Source organism: Tachypleus tridentatus, chromosome 7 (assembly GCF_004210375.1).
Source record: "Tachypleus tridentatus isolate NWPU-2018 chromosome 7, ASM421037v1, whole genome shotgun sequence".
NCBI classification, from domain to species: domain Eukaryota; kingdom Metazoa; phylum Arthropoda; class Merostomata; order Xiphosura; family Limulidae; genus Tachypleus; species Tachypleus tridentatus.
Genome location: NC_134831.1, coordinates 78,078,927 through 78,095,060, shown reverse-complemented (window position 1 = coordinate 78,095,060; position 16,134 = coordinate 78,078,927). Strand labels below are relative to the sequence as shown.

Below are 16,134 nucleotides of genomic sequence, written 5' to 3'. Positions count from 1 at the left end.
CCTTAAGCAAAGAAAAATGTTAGTATTAAACTACTGAGGTACTGCTGTTTAAGGCATACAGACTTCATATTTTTTTCTGAAACAATGAACCTGTAAGCTTAAATTATGAAAGTAACATTCTGTGTAATAAAAAATTAATTTAGATGCATATGGATCATGATAGAGTAAAAACAAGAGAGTATGAAGCTTCTTTGATAGATTGTTTAGGCAGAGTATTCATGATGAAACTTTTTAGAATGGACGGCAACTGCCTGTGGGGAAATACAAGTGTAGAGGATGACATTTCAAAAGTATTCTGCCTTTCAAAATGATGTCCTCTACACTTGTGTATTGACAACAGGCAGTTGCCGTCCATTCTATGAAGTGTCATCAGAGAAATGAAGCTGTTAGTAAATAAGAAAAAACTGAAAAACTACATGAAATGAGCTTGACAGTGTGATTTAAGGAAGTGAAGTTTTATTAATCAGTACTTTTTTTATTAATAGCATAATGTTTGATTTGTCTGAATTTAAAAGTTTGAAATTTTTGAAGTTATATGGTGATTACTGTTTCTTTTATGAGTAATTTCACAATTATCTTGTATTTATATAGAAACACCATTTCTGAACAGTTACTCAACCAAAGTAGTATTTAAAAATATTTCCCACGTTTTTGAAGTTATATGGTGATTACTGTTTCTTTTATGAGTAATTTCACAATTATCTTGTATTTATATAGAAACACCATTTCTGAACAGGTACTCAACCAAAGTAGTATTTAAAAATATTTCCCACGAGCATGTATTCAGTCTCAAGCAGTAGAAGATGGGATTTCTCTAAAGCACTTGCTCAGCACATTAACTGCCTGCTTAGCCTTAAAATATAAATTTCTTTGAATTGTCATTCTTAGTTCTTTAGTGTGATATTTTGTGTGTAAAGTCTGGTTCTCGTGGAAAACATTACTTGGATATTTTTGACATTTCATATTTATATATGGTACATCGTCATGTATGTATGTGTGTGCTGTGTATAAATCATTTTATATATTATGTACACATGTAAAACAAAAAAAAACAAAAAAATTACAGCTTGTTACTGGTTTATTTACGTAATGAAAAAAACAAACTTTGTTTAAAATTGAAGTGATAACTATTGATCTTAAGCATGGCTTTTATATAATGGCAGAAGTTCCATTAAAAAGCAATAAACCTAAGTTTAAAGAATCGTTTTAAAAAGCTACAGGTTTTGTTTATACTCTCATACACAGACACTCATGTACTCTTTCATAGTTTGGTTTTTACTTTTTTGTGATATATTTTAAAATATTAAACATCTTTGCTCCTACTGGATAACAAACCTTGTTCAGTGATTAGTTGAATACTGCAATTTCGAAGTATATCAGCTTCTATCAGTACAGCTGGATCTATAAGAATGTTTTTATTAACAGTACAGTCATTATTCACGCAGGAATGATGAAAACCAGTGTAAAACTGAAGTACTCTGAAATTCATGGTGTTATGCTTGTTATCCAGTTTGAACAAATGTCTGATGTTTCATAAGTTTCAAGTATTTTGAACACATGCAACAATCTGTTTATTTGTTTAGATAAATGGAAAGCTGGTAAGCAGTACCCAGTCCATATTAGAAGTTCAACACATGCTGGATAGTGCTGGCCCACACATTATTCTTCAGATAGTGAAGTACTTCTCTGCTAGTAGTTCTCCTCCAAGCTCAGCCTCAAGTGGACATAACTTAATGGACAAAGAGGGGGGCCCACGCTATAATCAAGAGCACAGTAAGTGCATAAAACTGTATGTGAAATTCATTAAACTGCCTGAGACATTCAGTGTATTGTTATCAGTCACAAAACATGTCATAATTAAATAATGAGTGTTTTATATTTAGTATAAAGAGCTGGACTGTACTTTCAACCCTACAAGTACAGCTAGGTCAAAATGTGTTGCAACCTTTTACAGAGTTACATTCAAAATTTAATTAAAATCTTTATTATCAGTGAATGTTAACAAATAAAGCATCAGAATGTAGTCTATAATTAATGTTGCTTAGCTTTTAATTTTAATTTCCTAGTGAGATATTTAAATACTTTTCAATCTTCTGTATATCACTTTTCTTCAAACTGCTCATTTTAAATTGTTTTACTACTTCTATTTGGCTTTCTGAGATTGATGTAATTGATGCTTTTTGATAAAACAAATACTGTTAAGATCTAAAATAAGTTAATATATAAATTTAAGCCAGAAAGTCAAATGCCTGCATCATGCCCTCTTATTATATACTGTTTTTAGAAAAATGTAATTCTGACATTTGCTGTTGTATTATTTATAACTAATAAAGAAGATTTTAATTTAAAGATTTATGTGTAAGGTTAGCTCATTCGAATGAACGTCCTTGAACTATTAGGCATACAGATTCATTGTTATTTCCAAGGTCACCTCCTCCAGATAAGAGAATCATTTTAATTCACTTATTGTATTACTAGAAAGCCAGTTAAATTATAAATTCTTGAGGTCATTGTGTTTTTTGCATGTTAATATTGTGAGTTCTCATTTGTGTATTTGAAAAATTATTATTTTTTGTACTACTACAATTGTTACATAAATGTGTAGGATAAAGTTTTATCTGGGCCTAGTGCAAAAGAAAGAAGTCATAGACACTACTTATCCCTTTGCACTACTGAGAACTAGAATCCTATGTTGGAATTCTGGAGGGTCTGATGTGTTTATCAATTATAAAGATGTAAACCTGCTGACTTTTAGAAAAAAATTGCCTAAAAGCCTTAAATACCTTCAGAATAGAATAACACTAAGTTTAAATAAGTTGTATGTGTTTATTCAATATTTTAAATAAATTGATAAGGTAGAAAATTTGTATGAGCTGTTTGTGTGTTTTTTAAATCCATATTTGAAGTACAGCTTTATTTAAACAAGATGCATGGTTGAGATATTTAGATTGTGTTTTTTGTGTGGCAGGATGGTAGTGATACATTGCACTGATATTCAATTCATGTTAAAAACTGAAAGGGAGGGTTATTTAAATTATTTTGATAAGACTTAAACAAAAAAAAGGGGAAAAAAAGCTGTTTTGGGGAGATTGTATTAACCTTGATAGTAAAAATTTACTTCTTTCTCTAAATTTGTTTTTATACCTTTAAAATTCTGCACCTATCATAAACATTTAATGTGTAGATACAATGTGTTAAAGTGTGTTGCCATAAACAGACAATTTGATCTTACTATTACCAATATAATTTATTTGTAAGTTCTGTAATAAATTAAAGGTAGTGATTACTAAATTGTGAAGAATTACTCAGATAGTAGGAGAGTATGCTTAATGTATTTCCATGCAAATGAGTATTAATTTTAAAAATGATATTATTCCAGTGTAATGTTTCTCCTTGTGTGTTAAGTTTTATTAGTCAGTCTAAAAAGAAGGTAGAACAGTTATGAATGTGGTATAGATGAAATTCCTTGTAACTGTGGTTTGACTAATGTTGGTCAGATATTTAGAAATTTAAAATTTAGAGCTAAAGCACATTATAAAATGTTATAGCTATACAAAACTAATGTATCAGCTTCTGATGAACATGTGCCAAGTGTTGATCATTTTATCAGTTGGTTATTCAAGTTTATCATAACAATAAATGTAACAAAATCTTTGGAGGATATGAAAAATTACAGTTAATTTTGAATAAAGATCTTTGTCCAGGTGTTATAGAGATCAGTTTTTTAAAATCTATTTTGTATACATTGAGGATAAAATACGTTGGTTAATTATATTAAAGTATTTCAGTTTTGTATGCACATGTAGTTCTCTCATGTTGTAACTCCATGTTTCTCTCAGTGTAGATTGTGCTGAAAAATATAGAGAATGTCTAACGGATGCCCTTTTTATTTTTATTGAAGTTTTATCTTACAGTGCATTTTAACTTTGTCGTGTGTTTTATTTTTCATTAACCATTGCACGAATGCTGTTTTTAGTATTTATTTATAAAGTTAGATTTTATTTATGATTGTTATATTTCATAAAATGTTTTTTATTTGATTAAAATAGTAGATTTTTATAACGTTTATAATTTTAATGATAAATATGCATCAACATAGTACATCTACTCATCTGTTAATTACAAGATATGTAAATCAGTGTTATAATAAAAATCATTTTTCATTGGTATGTTTTAAGTAAACAACAACAATATATGTAGTCATTTGTGATAATGCCTCAAATGACTATCAGTTAGTTTATGTACAGTTTATTTTTTCATTATTCAGGAAGTCTACCATCTTCTCCAAGAAAACAACATGCATTAGTTGAAGATATGGATGATCACAGAATAAAGCTGAGGTCAAGTGGAGTTCAAACTGAGCAGGGACAGTTTGTTCCTTCTTACGTGAGCGACTGCACGCAAACCTCCCGGAAGAAGCATCATAGTGAGAGCAGATCTTATGGCCCTACATCTCAATCCACTCTCTTGGACAAAGCCTACCATAAGATCTTTGGAGATAGGCGACATAATAAAGAAAAGAAATCAACTCATGCCTCTAGTATTTCTCACAGTTATACACTGGAAGAAGATCCTATTGCAGAATTAGACTCTGTACTAGAGCATTACAGTAAACCTAGTAAGAAATGGAAAGCTCGAGAACACACAGGTGGAACGTGGCCTAAATACAAAGGTCCTCCTATTGATTTTAGTAATATTAATACTGTCACTACTCTGCAGACACAAAAACGAAAAGAAAGGAAGTCATTAGCTAATGTAACAAAACAGTTAAGTGTGTTTGAACCACCAACACATTGCATCACAAATCCTTCTTCACAATCACACGTATCTCATCTTCATACTGAAAAAGAAATTCGTAGTCAAGAAAGCCCTATTATTGACAGGTTTACATCACCTGATCATTCACCTGTTATCTCTCCTCCATCTAGCTTACCTGTGTCTTCCAGTGCACCTTCTCCTTATATGATGGCCCTGTCAGCAAGTCCACTAAAAGCAAATATAAGTAATCGTAGTTCAGATCATTTGGATGTTCACTTCAATAGTCCAACATCACCAGAATCCTGTTTGGACTATTCAGTGGTATCAGCTCACCGAGACAAAGATGTCCTAGAGTATTATAAAAATAAAGGAAGGCAGCGACCTAGGTCAGCACATTACGGTGTGATCAATAGTGAATGTTTAAATCCAGCCACTCCAGTTTCATTAAGGTATGGAAAAACCCTTTCTTCTCCTTTAGAAGCAAATGCTTATATTTGTACTGACAGTTTAGTTCTTACATCTCCTATTGCAGAACGAAACTTGGTGCTTAAGAATTCAAGCCATTTATACTCTAACCCAGTACCTCTTGGAGTTGGAGGAAATGTTGCTACACAGAATATGTTTTATACATTAAGTAGTGGGCAGAGAGGTCCTCCTCATCCACACCCTCATCATCCTCACTCTTCTAGCCCAATGTGTGTGACTTCCTCTCGTTACTCCTCTCCACAAGAACTCTCTGTATTTTCTTCCCGTAGTGGAGATTCTCTTTTAAGTGGTTCAACTACAGAATCGGGCTCTGTGGCTGAACCCCAGAGTTATAGTGGAAGGTATGGTGTTAAGGACAGTGGACATTACAGTTTCAGTCCTTCTCCACCTGGCTGTTCCTCCCAGTTTAGTTATGCTGGACCTTCTCCAACCCAAAGTCTTGAGTTTCATCATTTTCATCCTATTACAGTTTCTACTCAGCATCCCAAGCATCTGGTGCCTGTACATTCTCACATCCACGAAGGATTCAGGAGTGAGGATTCTTGTTCAACCTCACCTTACAATGGATTGTCAACATTTCCTAAAAGAAACCAAAGAATAAGAATTCCTTCTACTCCTAGTGTAGCATCAAAGTCTTCAGCTGGGAAGATGTCTACTAGTTCAATAGAAAAAGCACTGTCCATGTCAGAGCGTAGTAGTCCTGTACCTCCAGTCACGGTTCAGTGGTTGAGTTCAGGCAGTACAGACGACCTGGGAATGGTAGATAGGGTTCGCAAGTAAGTATTATGGTACTGAAATATTTTTAATATTCAAAAATCTTGATGTCAATATGTTTTTAGCAGTAAGAAAAATTATAAAACAATTCTAATGTAGGTTTATTTTAGTGTATTGGTATCACTGCACAACAATTTTTTTGAAACGTTTTGCTTCCTGAAAAGTTTTTGCTGATTGTGACAGGTACCTGGTGGGTATGCACAAATACAGTTTTGGTTTTGCTTCATCATAGGAACACTGAGAAATAGACAGTTAACTGTTTACCGGCAATAACGTATTTAATTGCATTTATGTTTCTAATACACTATTAAGTTCAACATAATTAAAAGTGTTTTGCTCCTGATTTTCATTTGTATTCAATGTCCAGTGCATCACGTTGCAGTGTCCAAGAGTAGTCAGCAAGCATTGATGGATACTAGTTGCCCTGATATTGTTTTTCCATTGTAGCAATGTTCTGGTGAAACCTTTCACCGTGTTCGTCACTGACAGCTCCGAGATTTGCAGGGAAGAAGTCCAAGTGTGAGTGGAGGAAATTAATCTTGAGTGACATGTTGCACTTCATTGTTTTGTATGCTTTGAGAAGTTTGTCTACCAGCTGAATGTAATGTTGGGCTCTGTAATTGCCAAGAAAATTGTTAACAGCATCTTTGAAGGCTTTCCGGGCAATATTTTGCGGCCCTAACAGATCTTCTAACCGCTTGTCACTCATAACATGTCTAATCTGAGGGCCAACAAAAATGACCTCTTTGATCTTGGCCTCAGTTATTCTTGGGAACATTTGTCTTAAATAACGAAAACCTTCGCCTTCTTTGTTCATTGTTTTCACGAAATTCTTCATAAGTCTCAATTTCGTGTGAAGAGGAGGCTAAAAAAGTCTTTGCCGGGTCGACAAGCAGTTCATGTGCCACATTTTTTTGTCCTAGAACTAACTTTTACAGAATGGTCAGCACTCTCTAGAATAATGTGACTCTTTGGCACGACTGTCCCATTCACAGGTGAAACAACAGTACTTTCTATAGCCGAGCTGCAGTCTCAGTAACAGAGCAACAACTTTCACATCTCCACAGATATTCTAGTTGTACTTGCTGTACTAGATGTGCTTCAGCAACATTTCCATGTTTTTGTAGGTTTCTTTTGTGTGTGCTGCATAGCCAACTGGTATTGAAGGGTAAACATTGTCATTGTGTAACAACAGTTTTGAGGCTTAACATTGATGAATCAATAAAGAGATGCCGCTCTTGCGGGCCATGGTCATAACTCAAAGCAGAGAACAATCTTTCGATGTCAACACAGAAACAGAGACTGTCAATTTTTACGAAGAATTTGGTTATATTATCTTGGCAGCTTCAAAAAACAGAAATTTTCGTACCTGGTGACAGCAATCACCATTCCTGCAGTCTTGAACCCAACAATTCGGCTTTTGCTCTTGACAGACCCAAATCTCTGACCAGATTGTTTAATTTTGATTGTGTTATGAGATGTGGATCACCCGAGGAACACTGTTCAAAATTTGGATCAATGTCACTGCCAGTTCCCTGCATTGCAGTTTCTTCATCTGGTTCATCTAAGGTCCACCAGAGGAATGTGACACAGGTCCCATTGCTGAAGGCAGATTAGGGTATTCAATTGACTTCTTGTTTTTGGCAGAGAAACCAGACACATTAGTCAAACAGAAGTAACAGTCTGTCACATGGTTTTTCTGTTCTCGCCATATCATTGGGACAGGAAACAGAATTGTCTTTCGAGTGCTTCTGAGCCAAGCTCTCAGACAGACAGTACATGTCTCCCAACAAATGTGAGGTGCCCATTCCTGGTCTTGATCACCAATTTTAGAGTCCAAGTGCAGATGATATGCTTTCGTCACAAGAGTAGTCATTGAGGGTCTCTGATAAACAAGCATATACTCTCCACAAATATACCAAAATGTATCACAGCTGTTACAGCATTGACGAGACATATTGACTGATACCAATCGTCCTGTGAAACGTCTATAATGTCTAGCCTACTTGTTACAGTGCTACTAAGGCAATGCTATATTCTGAAACAATATGTACACACTATGAGGTCTATATTAATCCAATGAGCAGCATCTGTGTATGCAAGCCACTTTTATAGCCTGCTGAGACAGTGTCAAGCTGGATCCAGCCTGTCCGGGCTGCATACTTCCACAGAACAGCTTCCAACCTGGCCTGATTTCATGCCCAGACTGCAAAACATTGTTCATAGGTCTTTTACAGAAACAAATATTTTTGGACACAAATATAAGAAAAAAACGTGACAAAACTGAATTTCAATGAAACATTACGTGATGGGCAAATTTGAATGTGATTTTCGGGTTCAGCAGCCAAATATCTATAAGGAACATCCAACCGTGTTCAAGAAGCAAAAACTTTGTTGTGCAGTGTAATCAGTAGATGGGGTAACTGGTTTGAGCTACTGAAAAAAGGTCTATTTCTTGGACAAGTAAATTTAGGAAATTTAAGCCTCTTCTGTGACCAAAATTATCTTCCAGGAAATATTCAGTAAAAATTTGCAGTAGTTCAAATGAGATTACTTTTATTAGTTGCATCATGAATATTTTTATGTTTTGTTTACTAATCTGTTTTGTAATTTTTTTTCATGTGAAAAAGATTGATTGGTAGGGTTGTTGTTTTTTTGGTTTAGATTGCACATTAAATAATGTAACTGGAGTAACATGTAAATCTCTGAAATTGATCAGAACAATAAATATAATTGATTGTTTTGAAGAATGGACATGAGGTTTGAAACAATTTTTTTGTTGTTTTTCAATTCAAAATAAAAACTTATTGCTTAGTATTTTTAGATTAAAGTACATTTTAATGGTTAAGTTTTGTGTTCACTATATTTAGATAAAGAATAGAGTACTTAAAGCACAGTTTCTAGAAAGCAGATAACAATCTGAATATTACAGTCGTGTGAAAATGTTTTCTTCTTTTTTGTATTTTATAATTAAAGTGGAATTTTGTTAATGTTCAGTTTTCTTTCATTTTTTTTAAGAATTAGAATTTCCTATTTCATGTATTAAAAATACCTATTAAGATAGTGTTTGTTATTTTAAGTTATTCTTAGGATTATGGTGATATATATATTTTTAATAGTCAGTTAAATTTTCACTTTCATCTTTTTTTATAGTGTATGTATTGTGAAAAGTTATTTTGAAAATTTATTAACACTTTGATAAAAACCCAACAAATCTGATACTGTTTTAAACATAATTGGATATATTTATTTTTAAGAGTAAAACCAGGAGATTTGAGAAGAATTTTTATTGAACGGAGCTCGGAGGTTCCCCTTGGTATCAACATAAGTGGAGGAGCTAGTCAAGGCATCTTCATATCTCCAATAAGTGAGAACAGTTTAGCTGGACAGGCTGGTTTACAGTATGGTGATCAGTTGCTTGAGGTTAGTGTACACTTCCAAAATTTTAGGAATTATGAAAGTATTTTTCTTGATTTCTGAGTCAACATTTTAACTTTTTACCAATTTATTATTTTGCATCATTACCATATTGAAATATAATATGTATCTTAAAATCAAATTCTTAATATTCTCCAGGTATATTTAACAAATTATCAAATTAATATGTGTAAGGAAAAAAAAAGTCACTATCTAGGAACATTGCTCTCAATAATGGACTAAACTTTTTTTAACCTATTCGGTAAAAGGTAAATGTTGTCTAATTTTTCTGGAAATTGGCTCTTTTTATTGGTTATGAGCATGCTATTCAAGTTAAAACTGTTACTTAGCAACACGTGACTTTTCTTAAGTTGAGGAAATGTGACAAGGAGTTTATCCTGGACAAATTCTTGTAATGTATTTCAGTTACTGGTAAACAACCTATGTACTGTACTTTTGAACATCTACATGGAATTGTCTACATTACACATATGGTTTCTTCTACATTGCTGCTTTAAATTTTGATCTGTAACTGAAGGCATATAAGATATCAAAACTCAAATCAAATAATGTTTGAGGTTTATTTTGAAATAAAGGAATAACATTTTGTAATTATACTTGATGATAATTTGATTAAAATACATTGACAATAAAGGTGTTTAACTAAATTTTTAATGTATCTCAGTCACGTGTGCAGAAAAGGTTTTTAAAAGGCATCATTTTCAAAGGGTTAATCTGTGGTGTTTTCTACTGTGACTTTTCTACAGATAAATGATCACAGCACTTTTGTATTTCACCAGAGTTAACTTTTCTCACAGCTCTGGTCACAACTGCCGATGCATTCTAGCAATTCTGTAATCATACCCAGTCTCTAGGTAGATCCATTTCTTTTCAACTGTTTAGTATTTTTATTAGCACCAACAGAATTTCTTCTGTGGCTTTTTTTCATGGCTTGCCACCTCTGCAACTGGTGTCCTGTAATGGTCACATCCACATCTGCTGCCTCAGTAGCTTACAAAGCATTTTGCCATCTTATGCTTGGTAGTAAGCTTTGAATCTGATGCACCTGATATGTATACTCCAAGATATGTACAATTTTGTCAGAAAATCTGTTACTTGGTCATAAAGTTTGGATGGTTACTTGTTTCAATAGAATATATATAAAGTATTACAATGACTCTAGAACTTCAGACAAATTTTTGTAAGAAATTCCTCCATCTACCTAAAAAAGAAGTCATATCTTCTCCAATTCCTTTCAATTGTGGGTTTGGCAAACACTATTAATTTTAACCAAATTAAATGTATATATTTTTTTAGCTTGTGAGAGAATCTTAATAGCTCTTAGCAAATGTATAAATTGTACAGGTTTTTTTACAGTTACGTGAGTAATGTGAGTGATTTCTAGGAAAAGATTTAGGATATATAGAGTATGATAGCAAGCTGTTGATTTGGAAATATAAGTTACACTTTGGGAAGTTCCAAGCTTTAGGTTAGACCAAGTACTCTTGGTATGTTTTGCTGTACTTTAAATCGATCAATAAAATTGATTTTCATATTGTTCTGATACATCTAAATAAGAATGAGCTTTGTTACACAGCTTGTGTTGCTGAAATGATGATATCTGGGCACTAAGAGTGGGCATATAGAGGTAATTTTATTATGGGTACATCAGGTGAAAAGCTGTATTTTAGGTGTCTTTGCCAAACTTTTGTAATAATTTACAGTTTTTATTACACGAGATAATCTTATGAGTGTATTGTGTATTAAGTGACAAATCTGTGTAATTTGTATACCTTTATTGTACTTTAGGTGTGTGGGATTAACATGAGGAGTGCCACGTATCAACAAGCATCTAATGTTCTGCGTCAGTGTGGTCACAGCATCACCATGCTAGTACAGTACAATCCTGACAGTAAGTGATTTGATTTGTTTTATTGGCTTTCTCTTTTTAATTCCATTAAAAATTTTATAATAAAAAAATGTTAGTTGGGTTTTTGTTTTGTTAGAGATTAAATTTCTGAAAAGTTTTGGTTTATTTCTGGGTATTTATCATATTAAGTATGTGAAAAGTTTATTTGTTAAGTAATATTTACTGTGAAAGAGACTGTGTAGACTAGAAATTTATGCATTCCATAGACTATTTGAATTAGTGTCTTAATTAGTTCAATACCAGTACCATTTTTTTCTTATTACTAAGAAAATGTCAGTATTTTTGTTTAGGCTCAAATTGAGTTTTGAAATTAAACATTATTATTTATGATTTTTGAAGCCCATGCTAAAATTTAACCTTACGGAAGAATTTTAATTTGGTCATTTGAAATTTGTATAACCATTAAATTATACCTTTTTATTGTGTATAAATAATGGAGCAATACATTGAGGTTATTTGCTTCTTAAAAATTCATTCTTTATTTACTTTATTTAGAATATAGAGAAAAAATATCGGAGCCAAGCAGCCCTGGCAGTGATCAGACTCCCCCTGCTTCCTCCCAGTATCACACTCGTTTGTCCTACATTGACGCCATGAAGCTTTCAAATGATGATTTGCCTAGTTCAACTACGTCCACACTAACAAGACAGAAAGTGTCAAGGTACTTAAACTGAACACACTAGAGAATACACAACAGTCTTTATGTGCACTTTTTGAGTACAGTAGAAGAATCTTGTTTGAGTACATCACTTGATCAGCGTGTTTGGTTGTGTTTGTTTTTCTTATTATTTCTTTACCAATCATATGTTTTTTATTTTTATATCTGTGCCTGGAAGCTGTGTTTTTCACTCCTGGATGTATATAGGTATGTTTGGTTGCATGTATTTGTCAGCTAGATTTCTTGAAAATAGCTGAATAGATTTGGATGAAAGCTGGTAGACACTTAGCCTATAACCAAGCTTAGGTGCGATTAGTTTTTGGAATGTCAAAGTCACAGCAGGTTCATAAAAATCCAAAAGTGGGAGTCAATTTTTAATGCTATTTTTGTTCTGTAACTTGGTCAAAAATGAATGGACTTGTGGATACATTTTTGTATTATTTTAGAGCCAAATATTTACACTGCATGGCAGAGGTATACACTACTGAGCGTCCCCTCTAGTTATCACTAAATTGCCTGTTTAATTTTACAATAACCATGTACATATTCTGTGGATGAAAACAGTGTTGATGATTTCTGAGAGAATGAATGTGCTTTGCAGAAGTTTATTTGACAGTCATATGTACCGTAAGAGCTATAAATATATTTATTTCTCAATTATTCTTGTTTTTTAGAACATGCATATAGTATTCCATTAGTTAATGATCTCTGTAAGAATGGATGTGTTCAAAGCATCAGCTGTTCTGTTTGCTTTATTGCACTCTAAAAATAAACTTATGGAAAAATTAGTTCAGAAGTGTAAAATTACTATATACAGAGTATGTGGATTCTGAAAATATATAATTTCCTTTATATCTATGGTAAGTTGCAGATTTGAAACTTCAAAATAATTCTGTTATGGTTTTGTTTTTTTAAATAAATAATTAAAAATGCTTACCTTTGATACAGGTTTTAAATACTGATGTTAATAGCTTTCTCCAATGTTTTTAAACACCTATAAAACCTTTCTTGTATAAAACTTTGAATTTTATCTTTATTTTGGTTTGAAGAAACAGTGCAATGTCACTGCACACAATCATTGGCATGCAATTAGTATATCTTGTTTACCATATCAAAATAATAATCAAACTGACTTTTAAAAATTTGTTAATCAGAAGGTTTTATCTAATGTACGTAATAAGCTCTGAACTCATTTTAGGTTTGTTTGTTTTTATTTTTTTAACATTCCTTTTCAACAGTTTTCTGTGCTAATTTAAGCAGTTACTTATTGATTTTACATGTATTCACTACATCTTGATGGAGTGAAACAATACAGTTCATGTATCTCAGAACAGTTGGTATGGGTATTAACACTTTTACTAATAAAGCAGAGAACAATGTTTTGACCTTCTTAGGTCATCTTCAGGTTAACAAAGATTACCTAGGAAGGTTGAAATGTTCTCTGCTTTATTAGTAAAAGTGTTTATGCCCATACCATCTGTTCTGAGAGATACATTTATTTTTCTTTTCATCAAGAATTAATACAGTTGAGTAAAAAAAATGATTTAATTAAGCTTACCTCATCTTGTTCCACAATTGCCTCCCCTCCCCAATTACACTTGAATATCTAACAGTTATTATACTATATTACCAAGTTAATATTTTACATTTTAGTCTGATCTCTATACACATCTCTGGAAACTGTTGAACTGGAAACTTTTCAAAAAAATACCAAAAACGTTCATGATGTATTTAGTTTAATAGCCTGCGACCTCTCAGTGCTGGGATATAGGCAGTTAAGTTGCACACTGCACGACAATAGGTGCTAAGAAACCAAGATTTGCTAAGAAAATTGTTAAAACTACATTTACATTCAAGTTACAAAAACAAAGTTGTGCTGTTTTGTTCAAAATTATTGCCTTTTTTTTTTGGGGTGCTGTGAGTGATATTTTAGTCAAACATAATTCAGGAAATTTACAAATACTGATTTCATTGGGAGAACAAAGAAATTAACTCAAAACCAAACCTTTCAATTTTTTTATTATTTGTGTGGGTAAAGTTGAATATATAACTTTTCTACTGAATAAACTTCAGTTCTGAAGAACTTTTGTTTTTATTGTGCAGAAAAATTTCAGTCTGTGCATGAATGAATTAGTACAAAAGTATATATTTCCTTGGTCTGTTTTGAAAATTTTCATACCCTTTTTTGTGTAACAAATTTTTTTGGAAAAAGAATTGGCTTTAGATTAAGTAGTATTTTGAAAAACTTGTTTGTATTTAACTTTTCATAATTTATGTATTTTTACTGGTATCCTTTGGTATGTTTTTATTCTGCTCATGTTATTAAGATGTTGAAAATGATATTTGAAGTTTAATTTCTTACATCTGGTGACATAATTTGTTAATCTTGTGTCCATTCAGATGAGGTGTCACATAATCAATTAAGAGGAAAGTAGTAGTTTCAAGTTATGTAGAAGTTTCGAAGATAATAATGGTGTAATGAACAAGAGAAAAAAAATGGGTAGATGTGTAGTGATTTTGTAATGGAAAATTACAATTCTAAACTTACTTTTGCAGTAAACATATTTGTAGTCCAGTATTAAGTTTTTTTGTGCAAATTAAAAGAGTTACTGTGCACTTAAAAACTGAAAGAACTGGTACTTTTTATGTTAAAAATCAGGTTGCTGCAACTTCAGAAACTAGAATAGAGATCAAGTTACAGTAGTTTTTAAAAACATTAAAGGTAAATGTTTTGGAACTGATTAATTCCTTTAGCAGTGTAAAATATTTGTATTGCCAACAAAGTGTATAAAAACTTTATTTTTGGAAACTTTAGTCCAACCATAGTGAAAGCTTTACTGAATGATTATTTCATCGTCTTAATGATTTACAGAAAAATTGTTGAATTCGTTTTATTATTTTTTATGAATAGTCCCAAAGGTAAAGATAGATCAGGTGGTTCACGGTCATCAGAGATTGAACCTCGTATGATAGTGCTTAAAAAAACAACATCCAATCTTGGTATCAGTCTTCTTGGTGGAAATGCAGTTGGTATATTTGTTCATGACATCCAAGATGATTCTCCTGCTATAGGTCCCAGTGGTTTGCTTCCTGGTGACCAGATATTAGAGGTAATGTGCTTTTGTTGTTCACTTCAATAACTATAGTATGAGATTTTAATATTAAAAGAAACAAATAGATAAGTGGTAAATAAACATTCCTAAAATGTCATTTTATAGTTCAGTGTGTATGATGTTATTATTGTTGTGTACTTCTTGATATAAAACGTAATATTTGCAACTAGGAACTTATCAGAAAGCTCTAATTTGTGCTTAATGTATTGCACATGCAAACATCACATTTCTAAAGAGAAATATAGTTATTTAGTAACTTCTCAAACCTTTTTTTTGTATTATTCCTTATACAGAGCAGTTCTTGATATTTAATATTATGTGGACTGTGTTGTTTTCAGTACAATGGAGTGGACTTGAGGAATGCCACGGCTGAAGAAGCTGCATACGAGTTAGCTAAACCAGCAGATACTGTCACTGTTATGGCTCTTTACAACACAGGCAGTAAGTTTGTTGCAGAGTTCATTTACTTGTAATAATGAGATAAATGTCTGTGCTTCAAAGAAAGTATAAATAAAGGTATTATCAATATACAAAATAAGAAAAACTGGTGCTGTGTTTTATGTGCATACATAAAATAAGTTCTTTTACTATTAAAATTTGACCATTTCTAGTATTGACAGGGTAGTATCTAGAGAATGTTTGGTTCCAGTTTCCATGGATCATCAAAAATATTTCATGCTCAAATTAAGTACTAATTATTAATGGAAATATGGCATAATATTATGTTGTTTATTACATTTGAAATGTGAATATAACTACAACATGTACACTGTTATATCTTGAAGGAGTTTTTAGTCATTATATATAAGGGAAGTATGATTGAGAATACTTAAAGCTTTGGCTGTCAACTCTTGAATATTGAGGCTATAACTTGTTTTCCTTTCTAGAACAAAATAATTATTTAAACAGAAAAATTCAATAACTTAGTTGTGTACAATAACTTGACCATAACGAGAAAAATAAACTTCCACAACTTAACAGTGTTATTTTTATACTTA

General features: G+C 32.2%; 1 protein-coding gene across 1 annotated transcript in view; it reads left to right on the top strand.

The window, feature by feature from the left end:
* Dlg5 (MAGUK family member discs large 5) overlaps nucleotides 1-16,134 on the top strand; it is an 87,774-nt gene that overhangs the window by 55,112 nt on the left and 16,528 nt on the right. Inside the window, 7 exon segments of the mRNA XM_076512621.1 lie at nucleotides 1,584-1,773; nucleotides 4,268-6,020; nucleotides 9,276-9,441; nucleotides 11,245-11,347; nucleotides 11,861-12,026; nucleotides 14,935-15,133; nucleotides 15,475-15,577. Of these exon segments, the coding sequence (XP_076368736.1) occupies nucleotides 1,584-1,773; nucleotides 4,268-6,020; nucleotides 9,276-9,441; nucleotides 11,245-11,347; nucleotides 11,861-12,026; nucleotides 14,935-15,133; nucleotides 15,475-15,577 (2,680 nt within the window).